Here is a 19080-nt window from a genome sequence, read left to right on the forward strand (position 1 = left end):
TTATCTTCTAAACAGCAGCTAGGCATCATCCACTCCTCCATAGGCGCAACGGTGGGCGACTTTTTAGGGCGCATTCTATAGATCACCCATTGTTACTATCATCTTTATTTTTTAACCGTGTGCAGCCATGGACGCTATCGACTTTTTGTCCAACAGACAAATAAGTGCTGACTCTATTTTTTCCTCCAGTCAAGAAATGACAGACTGTGAGGAAGATTATCCCAGCATCCTGAAGGCATTAGATAACCTGTTAGAGAAACAGGTAAAGGCCTGGTGGGATGTCTTCACATTCGAACACTACAACAAAGAGGGTCTAATTTTTAGGAGTCTGAGGTGGGAAGTCACCCCTCAAGACGGTCTTACTGATGTAAAGTATATGGATGAATGGCTTAATTTTTTTAATAAAGTCGGGAAAGAACTACAGGTTCTGGTTCTGAAGAGGAAACAAATTAAACTAAGTCTAATTAATGAAAAAATTAAAATCATACAAAAACAATTAGAGCCAATCAAGGAATCAGAAATGATCAAAGAGTTCAACAATAGTATGAAAAAGAAACTGGAGAAGGTAGATAGGGACACTCAGAAAAGGAAAGTAAAAAAGTACAACCGAGATTCTGAGGATTTTAAAAACAGCAAAATCTACGCATGGCAGAGTAATACAGGCTCTGAAGGAGATCCAGTGAATGACACAACAGAACAACAGCAGTCTAAAACGAGTGTTGCTGCTCTAAAGAAGGATTCAGGAAAACCTAAGGGTCCTTTGAAAAAAGCTGACCATACGGGAGGAAACCACCCACGTAATAACTTACCGCAAGGTGCTAAGGGTGGGCATCCCGAATCATATTATGAATCACCCGGACCACCACGCCATAATAGGGAGAATGGTCAGTATAGTGGCTATTACCAGTCCCCTCGGCCACAACAACATTATGGTGTTCCAGATCAATCCCACTACTATCCCCAGCAGGATTACCATCAATGGTATCAATACCCTCCATCTGATCAATATCATCACCAACCCCAGTCTGCTTCTTTTTTAGGACAGAGAGGGAGGGGGGGAAGAGGGGGGACTCCGAAGAGGAATTTACAACCAATGAACAGAGGGGGGGAGAAGACTGGTCCACCTTATCTGATGAACAGAGCTGGGGAATACCTGCAAAGAGAAGAAGGGGGTGCAGGGCTGGAAGACGCAAGCAATCCGAAAAAAAGAGCAAGGAGAACATAGGAGCTGGTATCTACAATTTAAGTCGGGTTACTTTGAGTGCAAAAGAACTCAACGTATTAGATACAGGCCTAAAATGTGCCCCTAGAAAGGCCATGAATAAGTTTAACATCTATATTGATACCCACAAATTTATCAGAACATTAAATTTGAAAAAATATTTTCTGAGCCACCCAGTCGAAGCATCAATGAGGAGCACTACAGCCAATAGGAACATAGACAGTGGGTTGAAGAATAAATCGCTCTTCAACCCCCAAAATTCCAACAATCACTACATTGAAGTCTTTAAACAGCTTGTGCTAAAAGATATAGAAGATCTGCCACAGAAAAAAGATATCAATCCTGAGTATATCAGGGAAGGTATCAAGCTACTGGAAGACAAAAAGAACATCATTATCCGCCCTGCTGATAAGGGGGGCGGAGTAGTTGTGATGGACAAGGACTATTATCATCAGCAATTGTCCACACTGTTGGAAGATCGAACCACCTATAAGAGGTTGAATTCTGACCCTACAGAAGCATACAAAACACAACTGGATTCCTTAATACAATGGGGTTTCCAGATCAATGCCCTGAATATTAAAGAGAAAGCATATTTGGCCCCTTCTGTGTGTAGAGTTCCGGTTATCTACACCTTACCGAAGATACACAAACATGCAACCATGCCACCAGCCCGTCCAATAGTGAACGGCATTGGGTCCGTCACGGCAAGGTTAGGTGAATACTTGGACAAATTCCTCCAGCCAAGTGTGCGGGAAACCAAAGCATACTTAAAGGATACAGCTGATCTGCTCATATCCCTGGAGAATATAAGAATAAATCCAGGTACTGAAACCTTCCTTGTGACGGCGGATGTCGCCTCACTATATACTATAATACAGCATGAGGACGCTGCTCTGGCACTCAATTGGGCATTGAGTAAGAGGGAGGAGATCCCGTTTACACAAAAAAGATTTTTGGGTCAAGCCCTCGATTTCTGTATGTCGCATAATTATTTTTGGTTCGATGGTTTCTTTTTTTCACAACAGGTTGGCGTGGCTATGGGAGCTAAATATGCCCCTAGCCTCGCCAACCTGTTTATGGCGGAGTGGGAGGACAAAAGTGTCTTCAGAGATCAAAGATCTCAACTTATCTTCTATCGGAGATACATTGACGACATCTTTTTGATCTGGCAGGGATCGGAAACAGATCTCAAAGTTTTCCTTGAAGTATTGAACAACAATGTGAACAACATTAAACTGGAATATGTGATCAGTGCGTGTTCAGTTAACTTCTTGGATGTAACTATAGAAAGATGTAATGACAGGTTGAAAACAAAGGTGTACTTTAAAAGCACTGATCGAAACAGTTATCTATCGATCAGAAGTGGACACCACCCTGCTTGGATAAAGAATATCCCTAAAGGGCAATTTCTCCGAGTGCGCCGAAACTGCACTGATGACTCAGATTATTTTGAGCAGGCGAATGTACTGAAGAAGAGATTTGCCCAAAAGGGATATGATGAGATCAACCTGGTGTCAATGATTCAAGAGATCGCAGAGAAGCCGAGAGAAGACTGTTTTAAGAAGAAAATAGAAGAACCATCCACAAATGAACACCAGTGGAGCTTCCTGACGGGCTTCCACATCCAATATAAGGAAATTGAAACCATATATAAGAAACACTGGCACATCCTCAGCAGAGATAGACATCTGGGTGGAGTGATTCCTCAGCAGCCACGTTTTATATATAGACGTGCGCCCAATTTTGGCGATAGAGTGGTCCGCAAAATATTGGATCCACCTGATCGCCAATTGAAAATAGATCTGAAAGGATTCTTTCCTTGCAGAAGGTGTATTTGCTGCCGCACGGTGAAAGAACACAACAAAGGAATTAACAAAGTTACCAGCTCCGATGGCACAATGTTTGACATTAAAGAATTCAGTACATGCAACTCGTCATATGTTGTATATTTGCTATGGTGCCCATGCGGGTTATTATATGTTGGGAGGACTAAAAGACTTCTAAGAATCCGCATATCAGAACACCTAGCAAATATTAAAAAAGGCTTTGAGGAACATAGCGTTTCCATGCATTTTAAAAAGGTACATAACCAGGACCCCACGCTTGCTCAATTTTGTGGCATAGATGTGGTTTACCCATCTTGGAGGGGGTCACACAGAGTCCGTGACCTTTCACAGCGCGAAACTCACTGGATATTCTTGCTAAAATGTCTTTTTCCGCGGGGGTTGAATATAGAGGTAGACTTGAATTGCTTTATCAATAATTCTTAGACATTTATCATACCCACACCTTTCCCTGCGTGGGTTTAGTATTACCCTTTCTGGCATCTTTTCAGTATATGTACTCTTTTATTCATTTATCTGATATTTTGCTATTAATTAATCCCTTCTCCAGTGGTGGTGTTATCGGTGACCATTTGCGATCAGCTCAGCGATCACTAATTCACCACTTTTATCTAGTTCCAGTTTTAGATTGATTTTTATCGAGTTTCATTTTTAATGCATTTTTTACATATTTTAGATATATTTTAATTATATATATTTAATCATTTATATGAATTTGCAATTGGCGTTTGATACTAATATGTACTAATGCAAAATGTTATTAATTTATTTTAACTGACTATTGCCTTCATCCAGTGACAAATGTTTTTATATGTATTTGTTGATATACTCCAGCGCATGATTGATATATATCAGCTGATGACTTAATTAGGAACTGTTGTATGGCTATTCAATATAAACACAGTGTAATGATTGTGCTGTAGATGTGATTCGTGGTCACGGGGACACCCGGAAATCGGCTTTTTTTTTTTTTTTTTTTTTTTTTTTTTTTTTTTTTTTTTTTTTTTTTTTTTCTCTCATTTCCGCCGCCCACGTCTGCCTATACAACAGCTGATTTGCCCCTGTTGTGCTGTTAGAAGCCATTCCCCGCGGCGAGCCTATCATGAGCAGCGTCTGCTCGACCTATCAGGTCGGCTTACCGCTGTGGCTGCTGGGTAAGACAGCCAGCCAATGGAGGAGGCGCTGACTTCCTCCTAGCTTTGGCTGCATAAGCGCTCTAGGCCCGCCCATCGTTGTAGGCGGAGCGGGATGCGCTGTGCAGCACGTGATTGGCTCAGACTGCTGCTGTTGGGGGATGTGATTAACATACTCTCTCACCTATTGGAATCTGGGGACTGGCGCCACGCCTATCGCACTGGCTGATTGATTCATACACCAGCCAGTGGTGGTGGATGATGCTGTCAGCCCACAGTAGTTTGGGATTATCGTTTACTTCCGCCCACAGTTTTGGAGGAAGTGGGAAAACGCCCAGAACTGATAGGCTGATTGATCTGACTACATCAGATATAAGGTAACCATTTATGACTGTGTGGTTAGTCCCATGAATAAGTTTTTATAACGAAACATGTCGGGGTATTGCCATACAGTCTAATTTTACTAGTGAGTGCTGCGTTTTTGGATGCAGAGTGCGTTTGAAGTTTTTTATTTAAGTGGATGTGCAGCTGCATCTGACAGAAGTCCATGGCACCGTGAGTAGGAGAATTGGTTTCACTTTTTCTCGCTGATAGGGGGGTCCGCCGTGACCGCTTCTCACCATTTTGACGTTTGAAGGAGTTTCTTGATGTGATATTCTGCTGTTTTACAAGATTTTGTTTGTGAGTGCACTGTTTGAAGTTTTATTTTGGTGTGCTATTAAACCTTTGATGGTATCACACTATTTGCACTTCTTTTGTCTCTCTCTGACATATATGTGGAACTGATTGGATGTCATATTTGGATTACATCTTTATTGACGGGAACAACTACATCTGATAAGGTTTTTTGTGCCAAAACACGAGAGTGTGAGGCATACCTATCCGGTGAGTGTCCATTTGATGGGGGAGGAATCACTGAGCACTGTCGGGTGTGGTGGAAGTTTTTGAAAAAATTTGAAGATCGCAGGATCCTTATACACATGAACTTTGCTTTGTTTGGCCACATTCTAAATTTTTTTAAAGACTGTCTCTTGCACTTTCAGTGCGTTCACTTCACGTTTAAGTCAATCACGGGTGTTTATTATTACAGTCACAGTTTAGTGTTTATTTCTTAAACTGGATATATTTTGTTTATTATCACTGTATATCATTACATATGGGTTGTAGTAATGTATTTTATATAGTCAAATATGCACAGTTATTTGATAGCGCTGTTTTAATTTGTTGACACTCCTTAGAGAGTTTCATCATCTTACATTCTTTTTGTTCACTTATTATCTTCTAAACAGCAGCTAGGCATCATCCACTCCTCCATAGGCGCAACGGTGGGCGACTTTTTAGGGCGCATTCTATAGATCACCCATTGTTACTAGGATCTTAGGGCTAGCTATGCGTAACTGATTCTATGAATCAGTCGCATAGTTAGGACGGCCCTAACACAGAGATACGCCGTCGTATCTCTTTTGTGAATCTGGCCCACTATACTTATAGTACAGTAAATAATGGTATTTGTGATAGCATTGACACGTTTTCCAAGCCATCTGTGGGATGTTGAAATTCATATAACACTCCAAGCAGTTTACTGTAGCGACTCACAAGAGAGTATAGTTAATGCAATAGGCAGATGTGTGAGAGCCCAGTACATAGCTGGGGGATTTCCCTTATACTTAAGACAATTTTCTCTTTTGCATTTGGCCAATAGAGGCTTGTTAGTACTGAACCACTTGGCAAGAACTTGGTTTCCACTGTGGCTAAAAATCAGTCTAACTAACAAATGGCAGATGACTATGACTAGCGAAGCCCTAGGGTTCAATGTAGTTGAGGAATTAGCTTCTATCATTGTAACATAAGCCACAAGTAGTTACATCGGATTTTACTGGCATAAATGCGAGTGTTGTGGTTACTTTTCTACATATAGCAAACTACATGACAATGTAACCCCAAGCCAAATATAAAACACAATATATATACAGGCAGTCCCCAGGTTACGAACAATATAGGGTCTGTAGGTTTGTTCCTAAGTATGTGATTTGGAACAGGTAAAAAAATTTAAGTGTAATTCCAGCCCAAAATGAATTTTACTTTTGAAAAGCATGCGCAGTAGGAAACTGGCTGTAATGCCGGTTCCCTTACTTACAATGCCGGCACCTGCACCCGTAGCCGATTGACGAATAGGCCCGCGATGCTGACATTGCAGGATCTCTGGACAGGTAAGTGTCCTTATATTACAAGTCAGCAGCTACAGTATTTATAGCTACTGACTTTTTTTCCAGACTCTTCTTTAAGTACGAGTCGTATGCAGGTTAGGTGTTTGTAACTTGGGGACTGCCTGTGTTGTGCGCGTAAGTGTATACATACATACATATATATATATATATATATATACAGGGCTTTTTTCAGGGGAACTTGGTGGAACTCAGTTCCATCACCTCTGGCTCAGACCCTTGGGGGGGGGGGGGCTGCTGCTCACCACAATCACTTGTAAACACAGAAGTCCGGTTTCTGTACTTACAAGTGACAGCTCTGAGCTCTGTGTGTAACCCCCCCTGAACTCTGCACTCTGTATGTAATGCAATCCTCTTATTTAATGCCCCTTTAAGACCCTCCTACTGTTTGTGAAATTTGACTGACCACACCCACTATTTGATGTGTTTGGAGGGTGTGGGTGTAGGGGCTTTGTGGGGTCGTGGTTGAGTTCCAGCACCTATTTTTTTTAGATAAAAAGCCCTGTTTATATATATATATATATATATATATATATACAGTACATACACACATACATGTGTGTGGTTAAGTTGTCATGTGGACAGTATCATTTTGATTGATCAGGTGGGACTTGCTGACTCAATCTAAAACATTTTTTGGTTAAAGAAGAAAAGGGTAGATCTTCTGTCTAGTTATCAATGCTGTCCCTGTTAGGGAGAGTCTTTCTCGTTTTATCTTCTGGTGACACTAATGCCTCGTACACACGTGCAAGATTTCCGACAGGAAAAATTCCCATCGAAAATCCAGAGAGGAAAGCCGAGAACCTGCTTGGTTCAGTCTTTCCCCTTCACACGGCCGGTTTTCCTGACCGGAAAGCTTTGGTCGGGAATCCCGGCTGTGTGTATGCTCCATCGCAGATTTTCCCATAGGAAAACTGCCAAAAATCGCCGGGCAAAAGTCTGCCGGTTTTCCCGGCAGGAAAAAACGAGAACTGGTTCTCTTTTTTGTCCGGCGGTTTTTGGGCAGTTTTCCCACTGGAAAAACTGCGAGGAGCATACACACGGCCGGGATTCCCGGCCAAAAGCTCTCCTCACAGTTTTCCCGTCGTGTGTACGAGGCATAAGGCAATAGTATGTCCACCAAAGAAATATAAGGAGAATATGAAATATAACTCATATGTATTTGCCGTTTGCGTGAAGTTCATCTTTGGGGCAAACAGCTACACATGTAAATGCTTAGGGTGATGTATTATCTGCTAAAGAGGTTTACACAACTCTGCCACACCACACATCCCTCTACAGCAGAGGGGGAAGACCTGTTTTATCCTGGTGTAGTTCAGAAATACAGGTCTACTTCCAGCCCCCACTCTTTAATTGGAAAGTAAAAGGAGAAGCAACAGACTGGTAAGCTTATCTGTCACTCTGTTCTTTCCTCCTATCAGTTTTCTCTTTACACTGTAGTTCAAATTACTGGCTTCCTGTGCTGCTTCTCCTTGCTCCAGTTTGAGCTCTGCTGTACATGGACCACAAGAGCCCAATACCAAGTGAAAATATGTCCCTTCTCTTAAATGCACAGAAGAACGCATAGTTGCATTCATCTTTGTCTTTTAAATCTTCCTGGAGTTTAGTTTTTACCTGCTAAAACATAAAACTGCTTCTGCGCTGGGCTATAGCCACTTTTCATACGATCCTGTGTTGGTCACTTTATTTGGACAAGCATGGAGTGGGGTCTGGACAACGTGGTGTTGGGGGCCTGGAACACAATGGCTAGCATTTCAGAGGCTCAGATTCAACTATAGGGATTTAGTCGGTCAAAATGAAAACCAGACTGAAGTTGACTGCCAATCAGCAGGAAGATTTTACTCCCTGAGGCAGTGTAAATTCAGAGGTTTTGTATTTGACTGTTTTGTGTAGGTGATGGGTTTGCTGCAAACTATTTTTTTTTTAATGCTATGTGTTACTTAATTGTATTATAAGTCTCTACAATACCGCATGCCAACATTTTTATTTTATTTTTTTACTAAATAATAGCAGAATGTAACTTGCCAGCAAAGAGATTGAAACACTTTACCAAGCTGGCATGGAAGAAGTACTCACCCACAGGGTAGATGCCAGGTTTTAGTGAGAGTACACAGAGTACAGAGAAAGCAATGAGGTCACTTGTGTTGTGCTAAGAACACAAGGATAGCTTTCACCTGCTTGATTCAAATGTTGTAGCCTAAGAACCTGCTACACTAACGTCTAAAGCAGAGGGCCATGCTAAAAATGAAATATACTGCTGAACATACACATACCGTATTTTCCGGCGTATAAGAAGACCCCCTAATTTTCCAGGAAAAATTTGGATTTTGGGATATACTCACTGTATAAGACTACCCCCTTCCTACTAGTCTTTCTGGAAGCTAAGGGGTAGCCAGAACCGCTGACAGAAACAGGCTTTTTCAAATCTCACTGTGCCATTACATTACATTCCTCACTGTGCCATTACATTACATGCCCCGACTGTGCCATCACTTGCCCCCTCTCTGTGCCTGAGCTTGCCCCCTCTCTGTGCCTGAGCTTGCCCCCTCTCTGTGCCTGAGCTTGCCCCCTCTCTGTGCCTGAGCTTGCCCCCTCTCTGTGCCTGAGCTTGCCCCCTCTCTGTGCCTGAGCTTGCCCCCACTGTGCCTGAGCTTGCCCCCCACTGTGCCTGAACTTGCCCCCCAGTGCCATCACTCACTTTTTTTTCAGGCGGTGCGGTGACAGTCTCCATGCTGCGAGTGTCAATGATTTAAAAGACGCGCCTTCTCCTCAGACTGTCCCGTGTTAGGCGGAACACAAAATTTCCCAGCAGCGCCTCTGTTCTGTGTTTCGCCTATCACGGTCGTCTTCTCATCTTGTCCAAGGATGAGAAGGCATCTGTGATAGGAGGAACACAGAACAGAGGCGCTGCTGGGAAGATTTGTGTTCCACCTATCACAGAACACGCTGAGAAGAAGGAGCGTCTTTTAAATCACTGACGCTCTCAGCAGCCGGAGACTGTCACCGCACCGCCTATTCACAAAAAAGTGAGTGATGGCAGAGACCGTACCCGGCGTATAAGACGACCCCCGACTTTGGATGCATTTTTTTGCATCCAGAAAGTCGTCTTATACGCCGGAAAATACGGTACATGTTTTACCTGCCAAGGGATTTCGAGTCTTGCTCTGCCTTTTTTTGTGAGGCATAAATTTGCCACACAGATAGAAATTTGGACAGGTGACAGCCATGTTTGCTGATTCAGCTTTGCATCTCCCATCGTCACTTTTCCACCTGTTCACTGAACAATAAAGACAGCTTGTCAACAACAAACTGTAAAGGTAATGTTAGAAAAAACACTGCAATCGGCACTGCGTCGCTTTAACAGACAATTGCGCGGTCGTGCGACGTGGCTCTTAAACAAATAGAGCTTTCTTTTGGTGGTATCTGATCACCTCTGCGGTTTTAATTTTTTGCGCTATAAACAAAAATAGAGCGACAATTTTGAAAAAAAATCAATATTTTTTACTTTTAGCTATAATAAATATCCCCCAAAAACATATATAAAACATATTTTTTTCCTCAGTTTAGGCCAATACGTATTCTTCTACCTATTTTTGGTAAAAAAAAATCGCAATAAGCGTTTATCGATTGGTTTGCGCCAAAATTGATAGTGTTTACAAAATAGGGGATAGTTTTATTGCATTTTTATTATTTTATTTTTTACTACTAGTGGCGGCGATCAGCGATTTTTTTCGTGACTGCGACATAATGGCGTACAATTTTGACACATTTTTGGGACCATTGTCATTTTCACAGCAAAAAATGCATTTAAATTGCATTGTTTATTGTGAAAATGACAGTTGCAGTTTGGGAGTTAACCACAGGGGGCGCTGAAGGAGTTATGCTTCACCTAGTGTGTGTTTACAACTGTAAGGGGGTGTGGCTGTAGGCCGACGTCATCGATCGTGTCTCCCTATAAAAGGGATGACACGATCGATGCAGCCACCACAGTGAAGCACTGGTAAGCCATGTTTACATACGGCTCTCCCTGTTCTTCAGCTCCGGGGAGCGATTGCGAGGGGGCGGCTAGAAACGCTTCTAGCCGCGCCCTCGTCCCGGATCACTCCCCGCGGGTTTCCGACCGCCGCATGTACCAGGGGGGGGGGTCCCGATCGGACCCGCGGAAAGGCAGGGACGTACATGTACGCCCATATGCCTGTACGTGCCATTCTGTGGACGTATATGTACATGCGACGGTCGTTAAGCGGTTAAACAGTTACAACATTTTTGGAAGGTTAAAGGGTCATACATGAATATCTCCGCTGTATGTACAGTAGTTGTTAGGCTGGAGTACTACTTAATTTTTTTTATTATTTCAGGTATTTATATAGTGCCAACAATTTATGCAGCACTTTACACATATATTGTACATGCCCATAAGACCCTGCCCTCGAGGAGCTTACAATCCAAGGTCCCTAATTCACTTTCATACATGTACATACTTATGCCATTTTAATTTTAGACAGGATCCAATTAATCTACAAGCATGTCTTTTAAGTGTGGGGGGCAGAGCTTTTTTTCTCAGAAAATAGGTGCAGGAACTCAACCACGACCCCGTTCAGATTTCAAAAACAGTAGAAGGGTCTTAAAGAGGCATTAAATACCAGAATTGCATTACATACAGAGTGCAGAGTTCAGGGGGGTTACACACAGAGTCCAGAGCTGTCACTTGTAAACACAGAAACCAGACTTCTGTGTTTACAAATGATTGTAGTGAGCAGGAACCAAAGGGTCTGAGCCAAAGGTGGTGGAACTGAGTTCCCCCAAGTTCCCCCAGAAAAAAAGCCCTGGTGGGGGGAAAGGCACAGGAGGAACATGCAAACTCCAGGCAGGCAGTGCCGTGGTTGGGATTCAAACCGACACCCCTAGTGCTGCCAGGCGGAGTTGCTAACCGCTTAGCCACTGTGCTGCCCACAGCATGTTCTATAGACGGAAACAAATTTATGAGATTGTTTTTCATTTTCTTTTTTCTTTGCATTTTTGCACATACCAATTTGTTTGATAAGATCACCGCACAAGTTTTTGTATGCAGAAAGTATGGGATACACTACTAGAAAGTAACATAATTATTAGCTGGAAGAATGTAATGTAGTACATCCTTTAGCCCTGGTTCACACTGGGTACGATTTGGAACGATTTGAGATGCGATTTGTCATGTCAAATCGCATCTCAAATCGGTGGCAATTGTGGGCAATGGCACTGTCCTAATCAGTGCGACGCCGCATCTGCGATTTCAAAAAGTAGTTCCTGTACTACTTTTTGCGATTTCGGGCTGCGATTTACATTAAATTGCGGCCGAAATCGCGGCAAAATCGCGGCCGCGAAATTGCGGTAAAATCGCGCATTTTACCGCGATTTTGAATTCGCAGCAGTGTGAACCTAGGCTAAATGCCACTTGAAAGCCAACAATGCCCATTTTGAGGGCCGCCAGTTGCCAGGCACCTTTGGAGACATGTTGTGCTCCCTTAGGACTTGTACAGTAGGGCTTTTCTAGGAATACTATTACATTACTATAGAAAGGCATCCCTAAAGTGGTATTAAACCCCCAAAAAAACTATTTAATATTTATATATGTAATGTATGGAAACATACTAGTCCTTAAATCTGATGGCTTCTTCCTTTATTTTCTCCTAGTCATTTAGCCAGTAATTCACTTCTGTCCTTGGGTGTTTCCACACTGGTTGAGGAAGCAACAGTGATCCCTTTTGAAAACAGCATTCATTGTCAGTTTTGGGAAAGGATAGTGTTAGATGTACTAGCAGATTTGGACTAGCAAGTTGATTAACAAATTAAAGGCTAAGTTCGCCTTTGGAACATGTTACATGAGAACAATCTTGGTTGAAAATCAACCAGTGTCATAAAGAGCACAAAACATAAAAAAATATATTACTGAGACCTCAAATTAAGTTTAAAAATAAGCTAACACCGCATTTAGGTAAGTGGCCTTGGTAGCTGAAAAGTCTGCCATCAGAGTGCTCATCACCTATTCTATGCCTCTTAAGCCCTGTACACACGATCGGTCCATCCGATGAGAACGGAACGATGGACCGTTTTCATCGGTTAACCGATGAAGCTGACTGATGATCCATCACGCCTACACACCATCGGTTAAAAAAAACGATCGTGTCAGAATGCGGTGACGTAAAACACAACGACGTGCTGAAAAAAACGAAGTTCAATGCTTCCAAGCATGCATCGACTTGATTCTGAGCATGCATGGATTTTTGTGCCTACTAACGATCGTTTTTTTCCCATCGGTTAGGAATCCATTGGTTACATTTAAAACAAGTTGGCTTTTTTTTAACCGATGGTTAAATAACTGATGGTGCCCACACACGCTCGGTTTGGACCGATGAAAACGGTCCATCAGACCATTCCCATCGGTTTAACCGATCATGTGTACGCGGCCTTAAACTCGGCACAATTGGGCATCAACAGCCAAATCCCAGCATATTTTGTTAGGCTGGCTACAATTTTCTTATGAGGTCGATCCCTAAACACTTGTATGGCCTCGTACACACGACCGAGTTTCTCGGCAAAAACCAGCAAGAAACTTGCTGGGAGATATTTTTTTGCCGAGGAAACCGGTCGTGTGTACATTTTCGTCGAGGAAATTGTCGAGAAACTCGACGAGCCAAAAAGAGAGCAGGTATTTCCTTGACGGGAACGGAGAAAATTGGATTGTCAAGTTCCTCGACAGCCTAACAAGGAACTCGTGGAGGAAAACGATGAGTTTCGCCCGTCGAGGTCCACAGTCGTGTGTACGAGGCTTATGCAGTCAGGCAGGCTCTTTCACTACATTATTGAAGGTAAATATTAAGGAAATAGGATAAGAAAATTGTATAATTTATGGCCAGCTTTAGATTGCTTCCACCATTTATGCTCACACATAAAAGATCACTTTTCAACTCCCTCTCCAAAGTGAAAAATTAGAAGCAATTTTTTTTTCCCATGCAAACAGCCTTACCTTAACCCAGAAATAAATATTAAACCGAAAGGAAATTTTACATAACAAATTTACCTTAAAAAGAGAAAACAATTTTGCTAAAAATCTGGATAACAAAATCTGTGTAAAAAAACAACAACAGGGATTGATAAACTAGAACCTCAATAGATACAGTGGGCCAGATTCTCAAAGGCGTTACGACGGCGCAACACCATTAGCGCCGTCGTAACTCCTCATCTGGCCCTGGGTATCTATGCGACTGATTCTTAGAATCAGTTGCGCATAGATAACCATTAGATCTGACATGCGTAAGGCTGTTACGCTGTCAGATCTTAAAAGTAATTTTTTTTCCCGCCGCTAGGTGTCGCATCATCGTTTTCCCCTTCGTCTATGCAAATGAGGTTAGTGCGCGAGATTCCCGAACCTACGCGCGGCCGACGCTGAGAATTTACGTAGTTTCCGTAGCGTACGCGACGCGTAAGGTTGCCCCTGCTATTAGCAGGGGCAACCAATGTTAACTATGGCCGTCGTTCCCGCGTCGAAGTTTAAAAAAAATAAGTCGTTTGCGTAAGACGTCCGTGAATGGCGCTGGACGCCATTTACGTCATTTACGGGGCGACGTCATTTAGCGCAATGCACGTCGGGTAATTTACCCGACGGAGCATGCGCAGTACGCTCGGCGCGGGAGCGCGCCTAATTTAAATGGTGCCCGCCCCATTTAAATTGGGCGGGCTTGCGCCGAGCGAATTAACGATACACCGCCGCAAGTTTACAGGTAAGTGTTCTGAGAATCAGGATGTAAACCTGTAAACCTGCGGCGGTGTAGCGTACAGCACATACATTACGCTGCCCAGGAGCAATGTTAATGTATGAGAATCTGGCCCATAATCTTTTAGATTGTAAGCTCTAATGAGCAGGGCCCTCTGATTCCTCTTGTACCAAATTGTAATTTAACTGTAATGTCTGCCTTTATTTTGTTAAGTGCTACGCAAACTGTTGGCGCTATATAAAACCTATATAATAATAATAATAAAATATAGAAACCCCCTTCATGCAGCAGGCCCCATGACCTCGTTGTACTGTATGTTGAATAGTATAACACAGGTGATGTAAGGAATATAGGAAAGGATATATTTCTGCATGCCAGTAACCCCCAAGGGAAGCTTTTTATTTTCACCTTCAAGATGAAATTCTGCAAGTAGGTAGATGAGCCTGACAAAGGAATCCACAAATGTTTTACGATGCTGAAAATGAGTTCAAAGGCCCAAAGCTGACTTCTGCCTGCATGTGAAAAGATCCCTGTAAAAAGGAGCTCAAACTGTTTGTATTAATACAAGCGGAGCGAAACTTGGTGAAACCTGAGACATCTGCCTTTCAGACCTGTCAGAACGTATTCACGGTTCTAGCATACCAAAGATATGTAGGTGTCTCTAGGTTTGAGTGCACTCTGAGGATGCTCTGATTTCAGCCTCGGCCAATGCTAACAGCATGTGATGGGAACATTCAAGAACAAGGACAACATCTTCAGTGGTTCGATGCTTTCATGTTATTTATTGCATAGTTAAAAAGAGTTACAATAGGTCATAGCCGATAGTTTCCAGCACAACAGCCTTTATAAAGAATCATCAGGAAGGGTGTTAGCTCTATTGGTGTGTTACAGGAAGGAAGGCTCCTTCCTTCCATTTTTCTGCATGACTTTCACTGACACGATGAAGCTGGGAACACTCTCACTGGCCCAGAGCCCAAGGCAACCATGCACTGTTTGTAATCAACGGAAACTAAAATGATGTTGCCCAGAGGGGACATTTTTCAAAAAATATGTTATCAGATGCTCCTTTGACTTATATAATGCATTTATTACATTTAGAAAGTTGAAAAAATGAAATGTTTATGTAACAAAACTCAGATAATCACTGGGTAGCTGAAGAGTTTTCAGCCTCCTTTAAGTGGGGTTCACACTATGATAACATTAGTAGAAAAATTCTGTATGAGTCGTTAAATTTTTGTATAGAGTGTACACAACTTTCGACATCCTATTCAGACTTTCCAAAAACAGATTTTTGTTTAATGTGTACCGTTTTCGTACGAGAAAAATCAGATACGAAAGACTGCGCATGATCAGAAACGATAAACAGCAATTAAGTTAACAAAAAAAAAGCCTTTGTCCAAGAACTTCTGACAATTAATTTTTGTCAAGGAAAACCAATTAGTACCATCTTTGGTTTCCACTTGCTGTCAAACATCAAGGAAAATCAGACAATCGTTCACCCAATTTTCACATTTTTTTCTTACATTGTGTACCACACTTTAGTGCTGCAATGCAAAGAATACAGTATCAGTGCATTTACATCTTAAGAACTTTCCACAATTCCTGGCTTGTCAACTTGCACTACTCTGGTTAGTAGATGGTGAAGGCTTGAAGCCTATCTGGGCTGGAGAGAGATATCACAATGGCATCTCCTGGTCCAGATGGGTGCACTGAAACATATACATGTGTTTGGGCTTCCATAAGTGGTGGCCTTAACTAGAGTCTGATGTCACTATCATAGTTGTACAGAAACACAAGTGCAGGAGACCCTTTTGATCTAGTCTGATAACCTATAGTCCGTTTTTGAAACTAGAGGAAAGCAATGGAAGCAGGAGCATAGGAACATACAAACTCCAGGCATGCATTTTTGTCAACCCAGTATCCCAGTTTTGCAGTGCAGATTTTTCTTGGTTGTGGTTAACTTTTTCAGCAGTTGATCTGTGCATAAATGTGTAGATTTTTCACCTTCACATGTAATTTTTATTGCAGGCGCTGATGCGTCCAGGACGTATTGACAGAATCATTTATGTGCCATTGCCTGATGCCGCCACTCGAAGGGAAATTTTAAGACTTCGGTTCCAAAGCATGCCTATAGACACTGAAGTCAGCCTAGAGGAGATGGTGATGCGTACACAGCAGTATTCAGGAGCTGAGGTAAACATGAATGCTATATACTCATGATAACAGCAATGTCAAGCATGTACTTTTTTTTGTCACCGTGCCTTTTTTTTTCTTGAAGGGCAAAAAACAGGCTCAATTTAATGTCAACTTTTGCAGCTACTTGCATTCACTGTCCTTGCCCAGGGAAGAAAAATTATAAATTTTGCATACCATTTGTTGTCAGTGATGGACTGTAATATTAAACCTCACCCCAGCATTTGTGGCCAGTGGCTGGCTGAAACACCCCTCTCCCCCAGCATGGTGGTCCGTGGCTAGCTGAATTATAATAACCAACCTCCAGCATTGGTGTTCAGTGTTTACTTACCTGAACACATGCTTTCATGCTGAGTTCTCTTTCCGAGTAGAGTTTCTGTGCTGGGTGCTGGAACACAAAGGACTTTGCATTCTGCCAATACCTGCACTGTGGCACCCTCCAAGTGGCAGTGGTGCAAATGGCCCTTCTTCCCCGGATATGCCACTACCAAGTACTGTCAAATAGGGGTGGAAAGAGAGTCATGTATGAATGTATTTTATACAATAGTACATGGAACCACCAAATTAGTAAGAAATGAGAGTGCAGGATCCTAGGGCAGTGTTTTCTTGTAACTTTTATTAAAGAGGATCTTCACTCCCTCTCCATTTTTTCCCCCTTGTCTCTTTCCTGCATAGCCGATATGTTCCCCAAAAGCATACTCACAAGCCATTTGATCCAGTTGTGTTCTCTAGGGAAAAGCATCTTTATAGCAGCACCCCTGGATCGGTGTTGCCATCTTCTTTGGATGTAATAGGAGGGGGTGGCTATCTCTTTTGGGTTGTGCAATGGCCCTGTGAGGACACAAATGTGGGAGGCACAGCGTCACAGGGAGGGGGGGCAGTTGCGAAAAGCATGAATAGACAACCAGAATCCTGATGACATAGTTTGTGTACCAAGTACCCGGTGGGCACCTTGGACCCATGACATTGGTATCCCAGAAAGCTGTGGGTGCAGTATATGTCTTTATGGCCTGAACCAGAAATAAGAGCATGGAAGACTCTCCAAAAAAAGGTGCCCCCCCCCCCCCAAAAAAAAAAACATATATTTAGTTCTGTTAGTGGAGGGAGCAAGAGAAGAACGATATAAAGTTGATATGGAGGATAAAGTTCAACTTTTATGCACATTGTACCATTGTTGATTAGTTGCCGTGGGCCACCACTGCACATTGCACACAAGTATTTGCCTTTGAAAAAATGACCTTATATATTGCTGTAACTTATGAATCTGATATAGTGGAATTGTATTGTATATTCATAGAGTGATCTGTAATAATTAGACCAGTTGAAATTCATTCAAATTATGAAGCTTCTTAGACATGGTCATGAGAAAGCTATGGGGTATATAGAAAAAATACCTCAGGTCTCAGGTTAATAATGATGCCATGGTTACCCCCACCACTCCAGAGTATGGAGTAAAATGCTACAAGTATTCCTATGTAAATTTGTTCAGACAGGTTTTGGTTTCAAGCCTTACGTAAATTGGCAGACAGCTTATCCTTTACTACAATTAGCTAAAGGCGAACACAGGAAAGATGTTTATAGCAATAACAGCAGCATCCTCCAGAACAACCTGTGCTGCCTTGCCTTAGACTCTGACAGCATGCCAGACATATCTATTTGCTGGGAAGCCATGTTACATTCCATTCTGTCCAAAAAGCCACAGAAAACGACACAATAATATAACGTGCCCTAGATCTGTGTTGCTATCTGTTGAGATGGTGTCTCTCTGTCAGATAGTTCTCTGTTTGCACTTTGCAGAAGTGTATATGTATTGGATGTTGGCCATCCACAGTCAGTGAAAGCATTGTTTCTGTTGTGCATGTTCCAAATCCATTAATCTCAGCAGCTGACAAAATCAGCAGTTCTCGCATCTGATTGAAGCCATTCTGAGGATGGTGTTTGTGCATTGTGCTGAATGTCCAGCCTCCCATGTTTTAGTTATACATGTTTTGTTTGTGTGGGAGACCCATTGACTGCTATTCAGACATTCCTTTTCATGTCATTGTTCAGAAAAATGTCACCCAAGGTTTTCAATATCATCTTCAAAACATAGTTTTATTAATTTAACTAACTGGATTTGAAAGGCATTGACCTTAAGCCCTGGTTCACACTGATGCTACTTTGAAATCGCGCTACTTTACTTGAAGTAGCACGATTTCAAAGTAGCAAGGTCAGCGCGATTTCAGGTGCTACTTGATAGACATTTGTGTGGCTTCATACACAGATGTCTATAGAAATCGCGCCTGAAATCGGCAAAAGTAGTGCAGGAACTACTTTTGCAAATCAGTGCAGCACAGCAAAATCGGTGTTGAACCGATTGGAACAGTGCCGTTGCCTCCAATAGGCTGCGACTTGTCATGCGATTTGATCTCTCAATTCACATGACAAAACGCTCCAATGTGAACCTAGGCTAAACATACTGCACTGCATATGCTCTTTATAATAGCCACCTGACTAGTTTATGTATCCAGCTGAAGTGGAACTTAACCCACTTATCCTTTACAGCCAGGAAAGATGCCATCTTAAAGTGCTTCTAAAGCCTGAGGTCCCGTACACACGTCCGAGAAACTTGACGGGCAAAACACATTGTTTTGCTCGTCGAGTTCCTTGTGAAGCCGCTGAGGATCTCGGCGAGCCAAGTTTCCCTATTGACTAACGAGGAAATAG

General features: G+C 42.4%; 1 protein-coding gene across 1 annotated transcript in view; it reads left to right on the top strand.

Moving 5' to 3' along the window:
- The window catches only part of SPATA5 (spermatogenesis associated 5), a 595351-nt gene that overhangs the window by 497271 nt on the left and 79000 nt on the right, over window positions 1-19080 (top strand). Inside the window, exon 15 of the mRNA XM_040330544.1 lies at window positions 16210-16374. Within this exon, the coding sequence (XP_040186478.1) occupies window positions 16210-16374 (165 nt within the window). The remainder of the gene's footprint in view (window positions 1-16209; window positions 16375-19080) is intronic.

The sequence above is a fragment of the Rana temporaria genome, chromosome 1 (assembly GCF_905171775.1).
Source record: "Rana temporaria chromosome 1, aRanTem1.1, whole genome shotgun sequence".
In the NCBI taxonomy this organism is placed as follows: Eukaryota; Metazoa; Chordata; class Amphibia; order Anura; family Ranidae; genus Rana; species Rana temporaria.